The sequence below is a fragment of the Balaenoptera ricei genome, chromosome 13, assembly GCF_028023285.1.
Source record: "Balaenoptera ricei isolate mBalRic1 chromosome 13, mBalRic1.hap2, whole genome shotgun sequence".
Taxonomy (NCBI): domain Eukaryota; kingdom Metazoa; phylum Chordata; class Mammalia; order Artiodactyla; family Balaenopteridae; genus Balaenoptera; species Balaenoptera ricei.
The window spans coordinates 42,693,821-42,709,098 of NC_082651.1; the positions used below are offsets into that span (position 1 = coordinate 42,693,821).

Below are 15,278 nucleotides of genomic sequence, written 5' to 3' on the forward strand. Positions count from 1 at the left end.
CATGCTGCGGAGCAACTAAGCCCATGTGCCACAACTACTGAGGCTGCACTCTGGAGCCTGACGAGCCACGAGCCCACGTGCCACAACTACTGAAGCCCACTCGCCTAGAGCCCGTGCTCCGCAACAAGAGAAGCCACCACAATGAGAAGCCCGCACACCGCAACAAAGAGTAGCCCCCACTCGCTGCAACTAGAGAAAGCCAGTGTGCAGCAACGAAGACCCAACGCGGCCATAAAAAAATAAACAAACAAACAAATAAATTAAAAAAAAAAAAAGAATCCGCCTGCCAATGCAGTTTCGAGCCCGGGTCCGGGAAGATCCCACATGCCGCGGAGCAACTAAGCCCGTGCACCACAGCTGCTGAGCCCGCGTGCTGCAACTAATGAAGCCCACACGCCTAGAGCCCATGCTCCGCAACGAGAGAAGCCACCGCAATGCGAAGCCTGCGCACCACAACAAAGAGTAGCCCCCACTCTCCGCAACTAGAGAAAGCTCGCGTGCAACAACGAAGACCCAACTCAGCGGAAAAAAAAAAAAAAAATGACCATTCTTTGGGGTCAGGGAGGAAAAGCAAAGCTAACACCCTACTTCAAAATCACAAGCAGATTTACCTTTCTAAAAAGCATTAAAAATATTAAACTTTAGTTAATAATGTGCATGCCGATCTGATACCTGTAACTTACATTGAAAGGCATTAAAATATGAAAGGGATTGATAGATGGAGAAAGGGATGGGTAGGTATGTAATAAAGCAAATATAGTGAAATGTTAATTGTAGAATCTAGTTGGTGGGTATATGAAGATTGACTGTATAATTCAATTTTTTTATATGTTTGAAAATTTTCATAATATTGGGGGAAATCAAAAACAGATTCGCACTCTTTTTAGCAGACTCTGGGTTAGTAGAAACCACATTGCTGATTTTGCTGGGTGGCCTCAGGCAAGTTACTTAACTTTTTGATTTTCATCTGAAGAGCAATTGTTGTTTGGCTCAAATAAGATACTAATATGGTGAGGTTCAAATGAAATAGTGAATGTGAAATCACTTTGAAAAGCATAAAGTACTCTAAAAATGCAGTGCATTACTATTAGGAAGGATGAGTGTTCAACCAATTATATACCATGGCTCTAGGTGTTCTTGACAACTCCCTGTGTAATGACATTAACACTGTTTTACCTTCTTGAGATTCAAAGTATAAAGCAACCATAACAATTTCTATCAAATATTTCTCAAGTATTTGTGAAAGACTTAGATTCCTTTTCTAGGATGAAAGAATCATTCTGTCTTTGTATAACTTTAATATTTTTTTCCTGTTTTACTTATAGACTGCCAAGGTCTCCACTTAGGGCAGTGGGAATCTTTGACTGTGGAACATTGGACATGAGCTTTGCCATTGGCTGGTTGAGAAGGAGAAGGCAGAATGTCTGCATTGTTACACCACAGAGCTCAAACTTCAGAAGACTTTGAGTTAAGCAGTGTCATTTACTATGCACATGATTATGCCTTCGTCTGTCCTATATGATCATCACAAACTAATGAAGCACCTTTTAGGTCTTATGAATTTAGGTTACACTTTTTCTGGATGCTCTGGCAACTGATAGAGGTAGGATTGGGCTGGGTTTTGTGGGGAATGGTGGAAGGGAAAGAACTCATCTTTCCCATTCTCCAGTCTTTGCTCAAGTCAAACATCTGTGCATGTAAAGATTAGGTTAACTAGGGAATTCCCTGGTTAGGACTCTGTGCTTTCACCACTGAGGATCCCCACAAGACACGTGGCGTGGCCAAAAAAAGAAAAAAAGAAAAAGATGTAGGTTAACTAATCTAGGTTGTTGTATAGAATAGGATTGAATCTAGAAAAATGCTTCAGTTATTACATTAGGACTTAAAAAATAGAGAGAGAGGGCTTCCCTGGTGGTCCAGTGGTTAAGACTCCGTGCTTCCACCGCAGGGGCAGCGCAAGTTCGATCCCTGGTCAGGAAAGTTCCGCATGCCATGAGATGCGGCCAAAAAATAAATTATATATATATAGAGAGAGAGAGAGATGTGAAATGTGAAAAGCAAAGTTTCCTCCACTTTTTTGTTTTTAAACATCTTTATTGGAGTATAATTGCTTTACAATGGTGTGTTAGTTTCTGCTTTATAACAGTGAATCAGCTATACATATATATATATCCCCATATCTCCTCCCACTTTTATTTTGCTTGAGGGTTTAAGTGGATGTTCTCTTTGAGGGTACAATTTGAAAATAGTGGATAGCTTCTTACATTTTACTTTGTATACTAAATATCATAAGTGATTTTAACTTCGTGTGTGTGTGTGCATGTATACTCATGCTGATGGGCTTATTGCCTTTTCTAGGACCTGTGAAAAATGGAACCAAACTCTCTAAGGACAAAAGTCCCAGCTTTCTTATCTGATTTGGGGAAGGCCACATTGAGGGGAATCAGGAAGTGTCCCCGCTGTGGCACATACAATGGAACCCGGGGACTGAGCTGTAAGAACAAGACATGTGGAACCATCTTCCGGTATGGCGCGCGGAAGCAGCCTAGTGTTGAAGCTGTCAAAATCATAACAGGCTCTGATCTGCAAGTCTACTCGGTGCGGCAAAGAGACCGGGGCCCTGATTACCGATGCTTTGTGGAGCTAGGTGTTTCAGAGACGACCATCCAGACAGTGGATGGGACGATCATCACTCAGCTGAGCTCTGGACGGTGTTATGTCCCCGCATGCTTGAAAGCTGCCACCCAGGGTGTTGTGGAAAACCAGTGCCAACACATCAAGCTGGCCGTGAACTGCCGGGCAGAGGCCACCCCTCTGACGCTAAAGAGCTCGGTCCTGAATGCAGTGCAGGCCTCCGCAGAAACCAAGCAAACCATCTGGCAGTTGGCCACGGAACCCACAGGTCCCCTTGTACAGAGGATTACTAAAAACATTTTGGTGGTGAAATGCAAGGCAAGCCAGAAGCATAGTTTGGGGTATTTGCATACATCATTTGTGCAGAAAATCAGTGCCAAAAGCTTGCCTGAGCGCCGTTTCTTCTGCTCCTGCCAGACTCTGAAATCACAGAAGTCGAATGCCTCCAAGGATGAGGCGGTCCAGAGATGCATTCATTTCTTTGCTTGCATCTGTGCCTTTGCCAGTGATGAGACATTGGCTCAGGAATTCTCAGACTTCCTGAATTTTGATTCCAGCGGTAGGTGGTGTCGTTGACACAGTTACTCTGTTTTTCTAAAATGGCAATGGAAGTGTCCCACTGATGGCATTTGGAGATTGTCCTAGCAACCTTCAGAAGCAGTTGCTAGATAAATCAAATGAAAAGCATTCCTTCTTTTAATCCCAGTGAGCATACTTGCATAAAGTTCGATTGGTTGGCTAGTTGAAATTAATGGTCAAGAGACTTGTGCATTTTCATTGAAACAATGAATCTAGCAAAGTTAGCTTTGCTTTGATATTGTTACTCCACAGATGCCCTATGTTAGTAAAAACAACAAACAAACAAACAAAATCCCTTTTATTTTGTCTTGCTTGCTTGTTTCTTATCTTTGAAGATGGGGAAAACTAGTACCTTGCTCAAAAGGTCTTTAAATGTTTCTACATCATCTTATGTTTTTTACATTTTTATCTTGTAGATGCTTTTTATTTTCATTTCTGAACGATCTTTAGTTGGCAGCAGCTCCCAACTTTTTAGTTTTACATTTCTCTGTAGAGCCTTTTATCATATTAATGGTCTATGAACAAAAACATATGTTTGGGAGAGTTCTTTAAAGGAACTGATTTTAAAGAAGACGGTCACTCTATAATTTGTTTTGGGGATTTAGATTTTTAGAAATTAATTTTCTCTAGATAGGGACCCATACTTACTCTTGGGTAGTATTAATAATTCAGAAATTTGTTATATTTTAGGTCTAAAGGAGGTTATTGTGCCCCAGCTAGGTTGCCATTCAGAATCAACAGTATCAGCTTGTGAGTCTACTGCCTCTAAGCCAAAGAAGAGGAAAAAGGAGGAAGTATCTGGTGAGAAGCTGTTGGGTTTGTTTGTTTGGTGGTGTTACCTTTAGAGGTGGTTTTACTGTGTTTTATGTGTTTCACTGAATCTCAGCAAGTATAAGAAATAATGTTGTTGTTGTTTCCTGAAAAAAGTTTTACTCTCCCTTGATGATTCTTTCTCAAGTAAAGCTAAGAGTCGGTCCTACTGGCCAAGTATAAGATCTGACCAAACTCCACTTTTAGTTTTCTCATCCCTTAATCATTCAGACTAGTCTTACACCTTACTCTGCCTTAGGACAGTGTTACGAAATTTTCATCAATAGATATATTTTTTTTAATTTGTGACAATGGTTAATTATATTTTCCATGATAATTTAGCAATATAGTATGTTATGTGCATTTTCAGCAGGTGGCACCATATATGTTTTTTTTTTCTTTTTAAATTCAAATATATCAGTGTCAGTTAAAGACTCATATAAATCAGTATGAAAATGCTGAAGTGTCCTAGTCGGTAAGCGTTAGAAGACCTAGGCTCTAGGGATTTCCCTGGTGGTCCAGTGGCTAAGGCTCCGTGCTCCCAATGCAGGGGCCCTGAGTTCGATCCCTGGTCAGGAACTAGATCCCACATGCCTCAACTAAGAATTAGCATGCCACAGCTAAAGATCCCACACGTGGCAACGAAGATCCCACATGCCACAACTAAGACCCAGCGCAGCCAAATAAATAAATCTTTTTAAAAATAATTTTAAAAAAAAGACCTAGGCTGTAAACAAAAGGAAAATATTACCGGTCCGCACCTGAGGACCAAACTCCAAATGCACTAGTGAAGAGAGAAATGCAAACATTTTATAAATGCAGAATTCAAACAAGATACTTTGGGATACCAAATTAGCAAAGATATTTAAGCGACGAGACCACAGGCAAAGGTAAAATCAGTGTTCTTCAGCATGGCTAGTGTAGTGTAAGTTGCTTTAATCATTTGTAGTATCTGCTAAGAACCTTAAAAATGTTCCTACCCATAGAGGGAGTATTGCTGCAGGTGGGTCAGATGGTCAGGCACAGGCATTCAGGTGCTGGGAAGTTGGAGAAAGATGGAGAAACAAAGCGACATGGTTATTTCTGTGTTTTTGAGGGGTAATTCTGGCAGCAATATAGAGCAGAGATTGTGGTTAAATGTTTGATTATGGGTCTTTCCCAGGAAAACTTGAAATTAAAAAAAATTGTTTTTTACCCTCTATCTCAGTAATCCCACTTCTAAATAATCTTTTTTTAAGGAAATAATCCTTTGTACAGGAAAAGCATTTTGTCCAGAGATGCCTATTGTGTAGTTATTTATAATATTGAAAAATTAGAAACAACTAAGGGCCAACCACTGGGGATAGTTAAATGACCCATGATAAACCACTTGATAGAATACCAGGCAGCCATGAAAAATGACTATAAAGAGTTTGGAGAAATGTTAGCTCACTCGGGTAGCCAGATAGAGTACATAATGCTCAGTTCAATTTGAATTTCAGATAAACAGTGAATAATTTTTTGGTATAAGTACTTCCCATGCTATCATTGGAACATATTTATACTAAAAAATTATTTGTTTGTTTGAAGTTCAAAAAAAATTTTTTTTTTTGCTAAATCTGGCAATCCCGGTATAATTAGAGCTACTTAAAGCACAAAACCAGCAAAATAAACTATTTACAAAAAGGAAAATGGACAGTAGTTCACCAGAAAATTAATAGTGATCGTCTGAAAGGTGGGAACAAAGGGTGAATTTTTTTCTTCCTTTCACTTCTAGCCCCCCCACCGACTTCCTGTAAAGGGTGTGAGACACTTAAGATGTTATGTATAAAGGCTAATGCTCATTCTTTCTAGAAACTGAAGCTAACTTAGAAATTAGCAAAGACTTTTTATGTTTCAGACTTCAGAAATTAATATTGAATCGATTTATATTCTGTAGACATTTTATTAAACACTATAATGATTTGTGGTTTAGGTGCACAGACGAACAGTTCACTGCTGCCTCAAGATGCAGTGAGCAGTAATCTAAGGAAAAGTGGCCTGAAAAAGCCTGTGGTTGCTTCTTCATTAAAAAGGCAGGGTAAGTTTCTCTTCCCCAGGATAGGCTAAAGAGGTGGAAAATCATCCTGAAGAAGCCCAAAGAGGGGACTTCCCTGGTGGTCCAGTGGTTAAGACTCTGCGCTACCAATGCAAGGGACGTGGGTTGGATCCCTTGTCAGATCCCACAGACTGAGCAGAGTGGCAAAAAAAAAAAAAAATGATGCCCAAAACAATATAATCAAAAGAAATGCTGCATATTGTCCCCCTAGATAAATACTAGCAGGCACTGAGGCTAAGATCTGTGCTGTCGGTCCCACTGGTCTCAAATCAGGCTCAAAACCAAATTGTCTTTTTTTTTAAAGATTTATTTATTATTTGCTTCTTTATTTTATTTATTTTTGGCTGCATCGGGTCTTAGTTGCGGCACCTGGGATCTTCGTTGAGGCGTGAGGATCTTTCGTGGCGGTGCGCGGGCTCTTCGTTGTGGTGTGCAGGCTTCTCTCTAGCTGTGGCGCACAGGCTCCAGGGCGTGTGGGCTCTGTAGTTGTGGCGTGCAGGTTCCAGAATGCATGGGCTCTGTAGTTTGCGGCACACGGGCTCCCTAGTTGACACTCGCGAACTCAGTAGTTGTGGCACCTGGGCTTAGTTGCCCCGTGGCATGGGGGATCTTAGTTCCCCAACCAGGGATCAAACCTGCGTCCGCTCCACTGTAAGGTGGTTTCTTTACCACTGGACCACCAGGGAAGTCCCCCAAATTGTCTTTAAATAACAAATGCAACAAAAATTACTGACATGTTTTGGCAGCACATATTTTGTAAAATATTTTCCTTTTGTTGCTGATTACCCATGTGCAATTTGGTATAGGGGTTCCAAATTGAAGAAGAAACATATCTTACAATTATACTGAAAATATTTGTTGAGGAAGACAAATATAGTCTGTTCTCCAAAGTTAGTGAACTTTGAAAACACCTAAAAGCAGTAGCATTTAAGAGACAGAATGACTTAATTTGAATATAACTTATAAATTTATATGCGTCAATTTTCTACTCAGAAGAGTTAATCTTGTATGTTTGGGGGTCGACATTTTCTTAACTCTCATATAATATGGCTGGGTGTTAAAAATTAGACATTATCCCTGCCCTCATACTCTGGTTTTGAAGACAAGACCGATACATAAATAGCAAACAATACAAAACCAAATCTTTTTTTTTTTTTTTTAAGACCAAATCTTAATTGACTAATTAATTAAGAACTTACACAGTCCAAGAATAAATGTTTTTGGAAGGTCAGGAAGTAAACAAATCAAAAGTATCTGGTAGCAGATTTTAAACAAATTTTTATCACTTTGGTGCAAAGAAAAAAGAAAATAGCTTTTAATCCAAATTATCACTATATGCATTTATTTATGAGAATTGTAATTTAAATGAATAGTAGTTTTGGCATCATTATCTCTTTATAAAAGGGGATAGGGCTTCCCTGGTGGCACAGTAGTTAAGAATCCGCCTGCCAATGCAGGGGACACGGGTTCGAGCCCTGGTCTGGGAAGATCCCACATGTCGCGGAGCAGCTAAGCTTGTGCGCCACAACTACTGAGCCTGCGCTCTAGAGCCTGCGAGCCACAACTACTGAAGCCTCTGCGCCTAGAGCCTGTGCTCCGCAACAAGAGAGGCCCCCGCAGTGAGAAGCCCACGCACCACAACAAAGACCCAATGCAGCCAAAAATAAAATAAATAAATTTATTAAAAAAATAATAATAATAAAAGGGGATATATACTTCAGGCATATGAAAACATTTCAGGAGAAGAAATAGAATAGAATGGTAGGTCATTGGGTATATAGACATATTCATCAGGAATAGGGCCAATTATTGGCTCTAAAACAACCATTATACAAGGCCATTCTTCAATTTGCAGTTTGATGTTGAAAGGCTGCAAATTTTTTGTGGTTAATAATCTTAAACCCATTAGTCTCTCAGAGCTTTCTATTTCTTTTTTTTTCTAGTTGGATTATTTAAAAGAATCCTGCAATATTCCATTTCACTTATTGTATCTACTTTCTTTGAATTTCAGCTTGTTCCTCTTTTATGTATAAACTCCTTAGCTTTTTCAAACTTCAATTAACTGTTAAATTCTGTAAGAAAAAAGTTAATGAAGTGTTTTGCTTTGTTTTTCCCTAGGCTGTAGTCAGCTGTTAGATGAGGCACAAGTGACCTTATCCTTCCAAGACTGGCTGGCCAGTGTCACAGAACGCATCCATCAAACCATGCACTATCAGTTTGATGGTAAGTATTGGTCATCCAACTGGGCTACTGCTGAAAGTAGGAGAAATTAAAGTAATTGTATTATAGGTCTACTCTGTTTTGATAGAAAAAGTAATTGGGCTTTAGTCTAGAGTGCACTGGGCCTCAAGAGAGTAGAAATCTAAATGAAATGAAGGAATAATCACATAATCAAAATGCAGGACCAGCAAAATGAATTTAGAGATGGAAGAGAAAAACCACAGCAAATAATAAGTAAAGGTAGAGAGCCTTGGTCTTGGGGTATGCATGGGTGTGTGGTAAGGGAGATACCAAAACCTTAGAAGATCATTCTAACCCTCAAACTTAAAGCAAGGGAGGAAAAAGTTTAGAAAAAATCTAAACCTGTGAGACTAAGATAGTCATATAAAATTACACAGACATGCTAAGGAAGATCAGAGAACACAAGCTGGATTTGGGCTGATCGTGATAGCCTCATAGAACCTCAGCAGTTTCAGAGGTGGACCATCCAACCGAGTCTTGCCCATTGCCTTAAAAGCATCCTTGATGGATGGTTTTCCAGGCTTTGTGCAGTGATGAGCAGCTCACTGCTTTTTAATACTTTTTTTTAAAAATCATTGTTATTCTTTTTTTTTTTTAATTTATTATTTATTTTTGGCTGTGTTGGGTCTTCGTTGCTGCATGCGGGCTTTCTCTAGTTGTGGCAAGCGGGGGCCACTCTTCATCACTGTGCGCGGGCCTCTCACTATCGCAGCCTCTCTTGTTGCGGAGCACAGGCTCTAGACACTCAGGCTCAGTAGTTGTGGCGCACGGGCTTAATTGCTCCGCGGCATGTGGGATCCTCCCAGACCAGGGCTCGAACCCGTGTCCCCTGCACTAGCAGGCAGATTCTCAACCACTGCACCACCAGGGAAGCCCCGGCTCACTGCTTTTTGAGGCAGCTCCTGACATTGTTAGACAGTGAGAACTGTGAGGAAGGTCTTCCTCATACTAAGTGGAAATGTTTGCTGATAATACTTCCTGTTGGTTCTAATTCTGTGCTCTAGTCACATGGAATAAGTCTGTTCCTGTTTTCAAATAACAGTCCCTGCCACTGCACACACCCTTTGCTCTGCCTGACAGGTCTTCTCTTTTCCAAGTGATACATCTCAGGTCTTCAAACACTCCTCACGGCATATTTACAAACCTCACATCATTTTGATGTTCTTTGCTGAACATGTTGAAGTTTATGAACATCATTTTAAAAATAAAGCACCCCAAACTGAATAGTAGCCCAACTGCAGACACTCAGTAGGAGGACATGAGTTTTGAAAGATTAGATCAGTTGTGGCTTCATGGTGAAGAAAGGGACAAGAATGGAGGTGTTGAAATACATGCTTAGTTTTATTTATATTAATTCAGAATAAATAAAACTTCAGAAGTTACTTTTTAGAAAAACAAAATAAGCTAGGGAAGGTTAAAGAGAAAGTCTATGTTTTCCTTTTCTTTTAAAAATTTATTTATATATTGTTTTAAATAATATAATAAATACCTACTAACCCACCTCCCAGAACATTGACAATAACGTAAGCTATAAACTGTGGTCCTTTTTCATCCCATTCCTTGTAACAGCCCCTCTCACCATCTCCATTACCACCACCTTTGTCAAAGTCACCGTCAGCTCTCTCCTGGACTGTGATTCTGTGTCTTGTACAAGGACTTTTCAAGATTAATTTACCTAAACCCTAGCATCCCATCAGCTGAGTTGTGGTAAGTTAGCAGTTTTAGAGTTGTAATGATCTCTGCAGATAGCCCATAATCTAATTTCAAGATGAAAGATTTTAAAAACCTTTCTGTAGTGACTTCTCGAAACTGCCCAGATATTAATATTTTAGGGGCTTGGGACTTCCCTGGTGGTCCAGTGGTAAAGAATCTGCCTTCCAATGCAGGGGATGCTGGTTCGATCCCTGGTCGGGGAACTAAGAGCCCACATGCCGTGGGGCAACTAAGGCCCGAGCCCCTCAACTAGAGAGCCCACGCGCTCTGGATCCCGGGTGCCACAGCTACAGATCCCACGCACTCTGGAACCCATGCGCCACAACTAGAGAGAGAAAACCTGCACGCCACAACTAGAGAGAAGCCTGCACACGGCAATGAAGAGCCCGCGTGCCGCAACAAAAGATCCCGCGTGCCGCAACTAAGACCCGATGCAGTCAAAAATAAATAAATAAAAATTAAAAAAAAAAATTTTAGTGGCTCAGAAGCAGTGACAGTTTTGTCATTGGCATTCTGCACTCAATTAAGTAGGTAAAATCAATTGATAGAATGTAACACCTTAATATGGAATTCTAGAAAACCTTTCATTTTCATTTTTCTTGGCTTGATCTTTATTTCAGAAAGGCAGCTGAACTGTCTTTAAGAACTACACCTTGGGCTTCCCTGGTGGCGCAGTGGTTGGGAATCCCCCTGCTAATGCAGGGGACGCGCGTTCGAGCCCTGGTCTAGGGGGATCCCACATGCCGCGGAGCAACTGGGCCCGTGAGCCACAACTGCTGAGCCTGCGCGTCTGGAGCCTGTGCTCCGCGGCAAGAGAGGCCGCGATAGTGAGAGGCCCGCGCACCGCGATGAAGAGTGGCCCCCACTTGACGCAACTAGAGAAAACCCTCACACAGAAAAGAAGACCCAACACAGCCATAAATAAATAAATAAAAATTTAAAAAAAAAAAAAAAAAAAGAATTACACCTTCTACAGGCAGGTGGAAGTTACATGTTAAGCCATGTGGTTCTGGATGTTTCCCCTCTGTTGGAGCTTGCTTCTTGGGCAGAGTTTTTAAGGAAAACTCTGAACTCTTTCACCCTCTCCCCTGAACACTCTTTCTGTTGACTTTTTGTTGACCTAGTGTCTTGCAACTTTTTAAAAGAGGTTTGTTACGTATTTTCAAACAGTTTGCCTGTCTTCACATCAGAGAGAAGACTGATGCTTATTGGATAAATTGTCCTAACTTTGCAGTCTCTGGCATTCACGGTCCTGGCCATCTGAGAAAATGAATGCAAACAGCAGGTGCCTGGGATAGTGAGCAGGAGTGAATCAAGTTTACCTTCTCAACTCAGCCTCAATGTTCTCATCTCATTTCATGTCCTCTTTAAAGGGAGAAGTCTGTGCTGTGGCAGTGTTTACAAAATTAGGGATTTGAAAAGTTATCTTTGGTAGATGACAAGGGTGTGCTGTATGTGTTATAATTGCAAGGGATCAAGAGTAGGGCAGGTGACAGTGCTTGACTCATAAAGGTCAATCAAAGCCTTCTTTTTGCCCCTGTATAAAGAAATCTCAGTGGTATTTTTAGTTATTACTACCCATCAATTCCATTTCTTCCACCTTCCCCTACACACCAGAAAGCCCACTGAGTTTCCTTAAATGAGCTTCTTCTTATTTCCTATAGGCAAACCAGAGCCACTGGTGTTCCACATTCCTCAGTCCTTTTTTGATGCCCTGCAACAGAGAATATCCATAGGAAGTGCAAAAAAACGGCTTCCCAACTCTACCACAGGTATGGGATTTTTCCTCAGGAATAGCAATAGATGTCTTGACCTTAGAGAATAATGCTTGGGGAAAATTGTGTGGAATTTTCATGATTAGGACTTCTAGTTACATGCTCAGAGCATGAAGCCTTAGCCCATCAGCTCTTAGAATAATGATCACACTCTTCAAAGGCCCCATGCTTATGCTAGTAAGAGTTGATGGAAAGATTCCGAAAGCACAAGATTGGTAAAAGAATCACCGATGAAGCACAATGAAGGTGCCCACCAAGAAGTTGGATATTTTCTGGATATGAACCAGTTTCAACAAAAGCATTGCAGGCTCCAATTGTTGTTTGCGCTGGCTTCTTGGAAGCATATTACAGTATGTGTCAAAAACGAAAACTTGTTTTTCATGATTCCCCATTTATGATAAAGAGAGATTTTATTTTTAGAGTGATTCTCAGGCTTGGAACATTTTATAATTACAGTATTCTGATACTTATTTCTTGGTTTTATATAATATCTTTCTTCTGGAGATCTCAAGATACTTATTTGGTAGTATAAGGAAATAAGGGAGAGAAAAGGAGAAGGAAAAGGTTGCTCAGGGACAAATAGCCCAAGAGTAACTACAGCTAGAAATCAGAGCTATTTCTTCAGTAAATTGTTATTTGATGATGTAATAGGGACTGAAGTGTTTTTGTTTGTTTGTTTTTTGGCCAAGCCTTTCAGCATGCGGGATCTTAGTTCTTGACCAGGGATCGAACCTGTGCCCCTGCAGTGGAAGCTCAGAGTCCTAACCATGGAACCGCCAGGGAATTCCCAGGACTGATGTTTAATTCTGTCTTTGAATAGTACAAGCTGTGAATCTCTCTGTTTAGGGCCATAAAAATCTCTGTCTTTACACCTTATCTATCTGACTTTTGAGACAGTATTTTTTTTTTTAATAAATTTATTTATCTTTTTTTTTGACCGTGTTGGGTCTTCGTTGCTCCACACGGGCTTTCTCTAGTTGCGGCGAGCAGGGGCTGGTGGCTTCTCTTGTTGCCGAGCATAGGCTCTAGGCGCATGGGCTTCATTTGCTGTGACACGTGGGCTCAGTAGTTGTGGCTCACAGGGTCTAGAGCACAGGCTCAGTAGTTGTGGCGCACGGGCTTAGTTGCTCCGCAGCATGTGGGATCTTCCTGGACCAGGGCTTGAACCCATGTCCCCTGCATTGGCAGGCGGATTCTTAACCACTGTGCCAGCAGGGAAGTCCCTTGAGACAGTGTTGATGCTTCCAGTTTAAACTTTAGGCCTGGAATTTCCTAGCAGTCCCAGTGGTTAGGACTCCATACTTCCACTGAAGGGGGCATGGGTTCAATCCCTGGTCGGGGAACTAAGATTCCGCATGCTGAGTAGTGCAGCCAAAACAAAAACAAAAACAAACCATTTTAGGCTGGATACATTAATTTTAACCCATTGCTTAGATATTTTTGGGTCCTTCAGTGGAACCCCTTTATAATCTGGGAGACAGGGCAATAGATTGGCAACCATGTGAGCAGGCTTAAACTCTATGTAGTTATTTTAAGGACTATGATTTGACCTCTGACTTATCTAAAGTTGTAAGAGGCTGTTTTATAATAGAGTCCTCTGTGTATAGACTTACCAGACAAACAAGTTTCCAAGATGTCAAAAATAAGTAGTATCTCAAAAGAAGCATCAGAGACTTTTTATAGCAGAAATCCTTATCATTTGATTCATCACATTTCTGCCAAAACTCTATTATAGATTTGCTTCTAGAATTCCTTTTTTAGGGAATTCCCTGGTGGTCCAGTGGTTAGGACTCAGCACTTTCACTGCCGGGGCTAGGTTCGATCCCTGGTGGGGTAACTAAGATCCCTCAAGCTGCGCGGCAGGGACAAAAAATATATATATTGGATTGGCCAAAAAGTTCCTTCGGTTTTTAAATTAAAAGACACATTTTTCATTTTCACCAAGAACTTTATTGAACAACGTATTCACCCTTTTGTTCCACTACCTTCTGCCATTTTTCAGGCAACTTCATAATCCCACATCTTCCCAAAACTTTTTATCTTTTTGAGCAAAGAACTGTTATAGGTGTCTTTTACAGTCTTCCAGGGAATTGAAGTTTTTTCCATTAAAAGAATTCTGTAAAGACGGAAATAAATGGAAATCTGAAGGTGCAATGTCTGGTGAATACGGCAGATGAATCAGAACTTCCCAGCCAAGCTCTAACAGTTTTTGCCTGGTCATCAAAGAAACATGCGGTCTTGCGTCATTCTGATGGAAGATGAAGCGTTTTCTGTTGACTAATTCCAGACACTTTTCATTGAGTGCTACTTTCAGTTGGTCTAATTGGGAGCAGTACTTGTTGGAATTAATCGTTTCGTTTTCTGGAAGGAGCTCATAATAGAGGACTCCCTTCCAATCCCACCATATACACAACGTCACCTTCTTTGGATGAAGACTGGCCTTTGGTGTCGTTGGTGGTGGTTCATTTCTCTTGCCCCATGATCACTTCCCTTCCACATTATTGTACAGTATCCACTTTTCATCGCCTGTCACAATTTGTTTTAAAAACAGAACATTTTCATTACGTTTCAGTAGAGAATTGCATGAGGAAATACAGTCAAGAAGGGTTTTTTTATGTGGAACCCAAACATCAAAGCGATTAACATAACCAAGCTGCTGCAAATGATTTTCAACGCTTAATTTGGATATTTTGAGTATGTTGGCTATCTCCCGCGTGGTATAATGTTGATTGTTCTCAATTAATGTCTCGATTTGATTGCTATCAACTTCAACTGGTCTACCCGACCGTGGAGCATCGTCCAGCAAGAAATCTCCAGCATAGAACTTCACAAATCACTTCTGACACATTCAATCAGTCACAGCACCTTCTCCATACACTGCACAAATCTTTTTTTGTGTTTCAGTTGCGTGTTTACCTTTCTTGAAATAATAAAGCATAATATGCCGAAAATGTTGCTTTTTTTCTTCCATCTTCAGTATTAAAATGGCTACACAAAAAGTCACCAATTTTGATAAGTTTTTTTTAAATGCAACTGATATGACAGTTGTCACAATACAATCTAACAAGATTGTTTCAAATGAAGTTAAAGACCACTAAGCAATACTAGAGCCATCTTATGGAAAAAAACGAACAAACCTTTTGGCCAACCCAAAACATATATGTGTGTGTGTGTGTGTGTGTGTGTATAAAATACCTTTTTTAGAGGGCTGAGATTCTATAAGGCAGGAATATCACTTCACTGAACTCTCCAGAAACTGGATAACAAATTCAGTGAAAGAGCATGTTATTTTTCGATAGTCTAATTTTACCCCCTTTTTACCTTGAAGCTTTTGTTCGCAAAGATGCTTTGCCACTGGGAACCTTTTCCAAGTATACCTGGCATATCACGAATATCCTGCAAGTTAAACAAATCTTAGATACCCCAGAGGTAAGAGTTTATTTCTACAG

At 40.5% G+C, this 15,278-nt stretch overlaps 1 protein-coding gene across 9 annotated transcripts in view; it reads left to right on the forward strand.

Annotated features, from left to right (window-relative positions):
* The window catches only part of C13H2orf42 (chromosome 13 C2orf42 homolog), a 40,768-nt gene that overhangs the window by 15,593 nt on the left and 9,897 nt on the right, over positions 1-15,278 (forward strand). For 6 of the 9 annotated variants that reach the window (XM_059942452.1, XM_059942448.1, XM_059942450.1 and 3 more), the window contains 7 exons: positions 1,326-1,603; positions 2,359-3,193; positions 3,904-4,014; positions 5,978-6,082; positions 8,219-8,323; positions 11,719-11,826; positions 15,158-15,258. In XM_059942452.1, the coding sequence (XP_059798435.1) occupies positions 2,371-3,193; positions 3,904-4,014; positions 5,978-6,082; positions 8,219-8,323; positions 11,719-11,826; positions 15,158-15,258 (1,353 nt within the window). In that variant the 5' untranslated portion in view covers positions 1,326-1,603; positions 2,359-2,370. The remainder of the gene's footprint in view (positions 1-1,325; positions 1,604-2,358; positions 3,194-3,903; positions 4,015-5,977; positions 6,083-8,218; positions 8,324-11,718; positions 11,827-15,157; positions 15,259-15,278) is intronic. The other 3 variants (XM_059942455.1, XM_059942457.1, XM_059942456.1) reach the window with 3 other exon arrangements.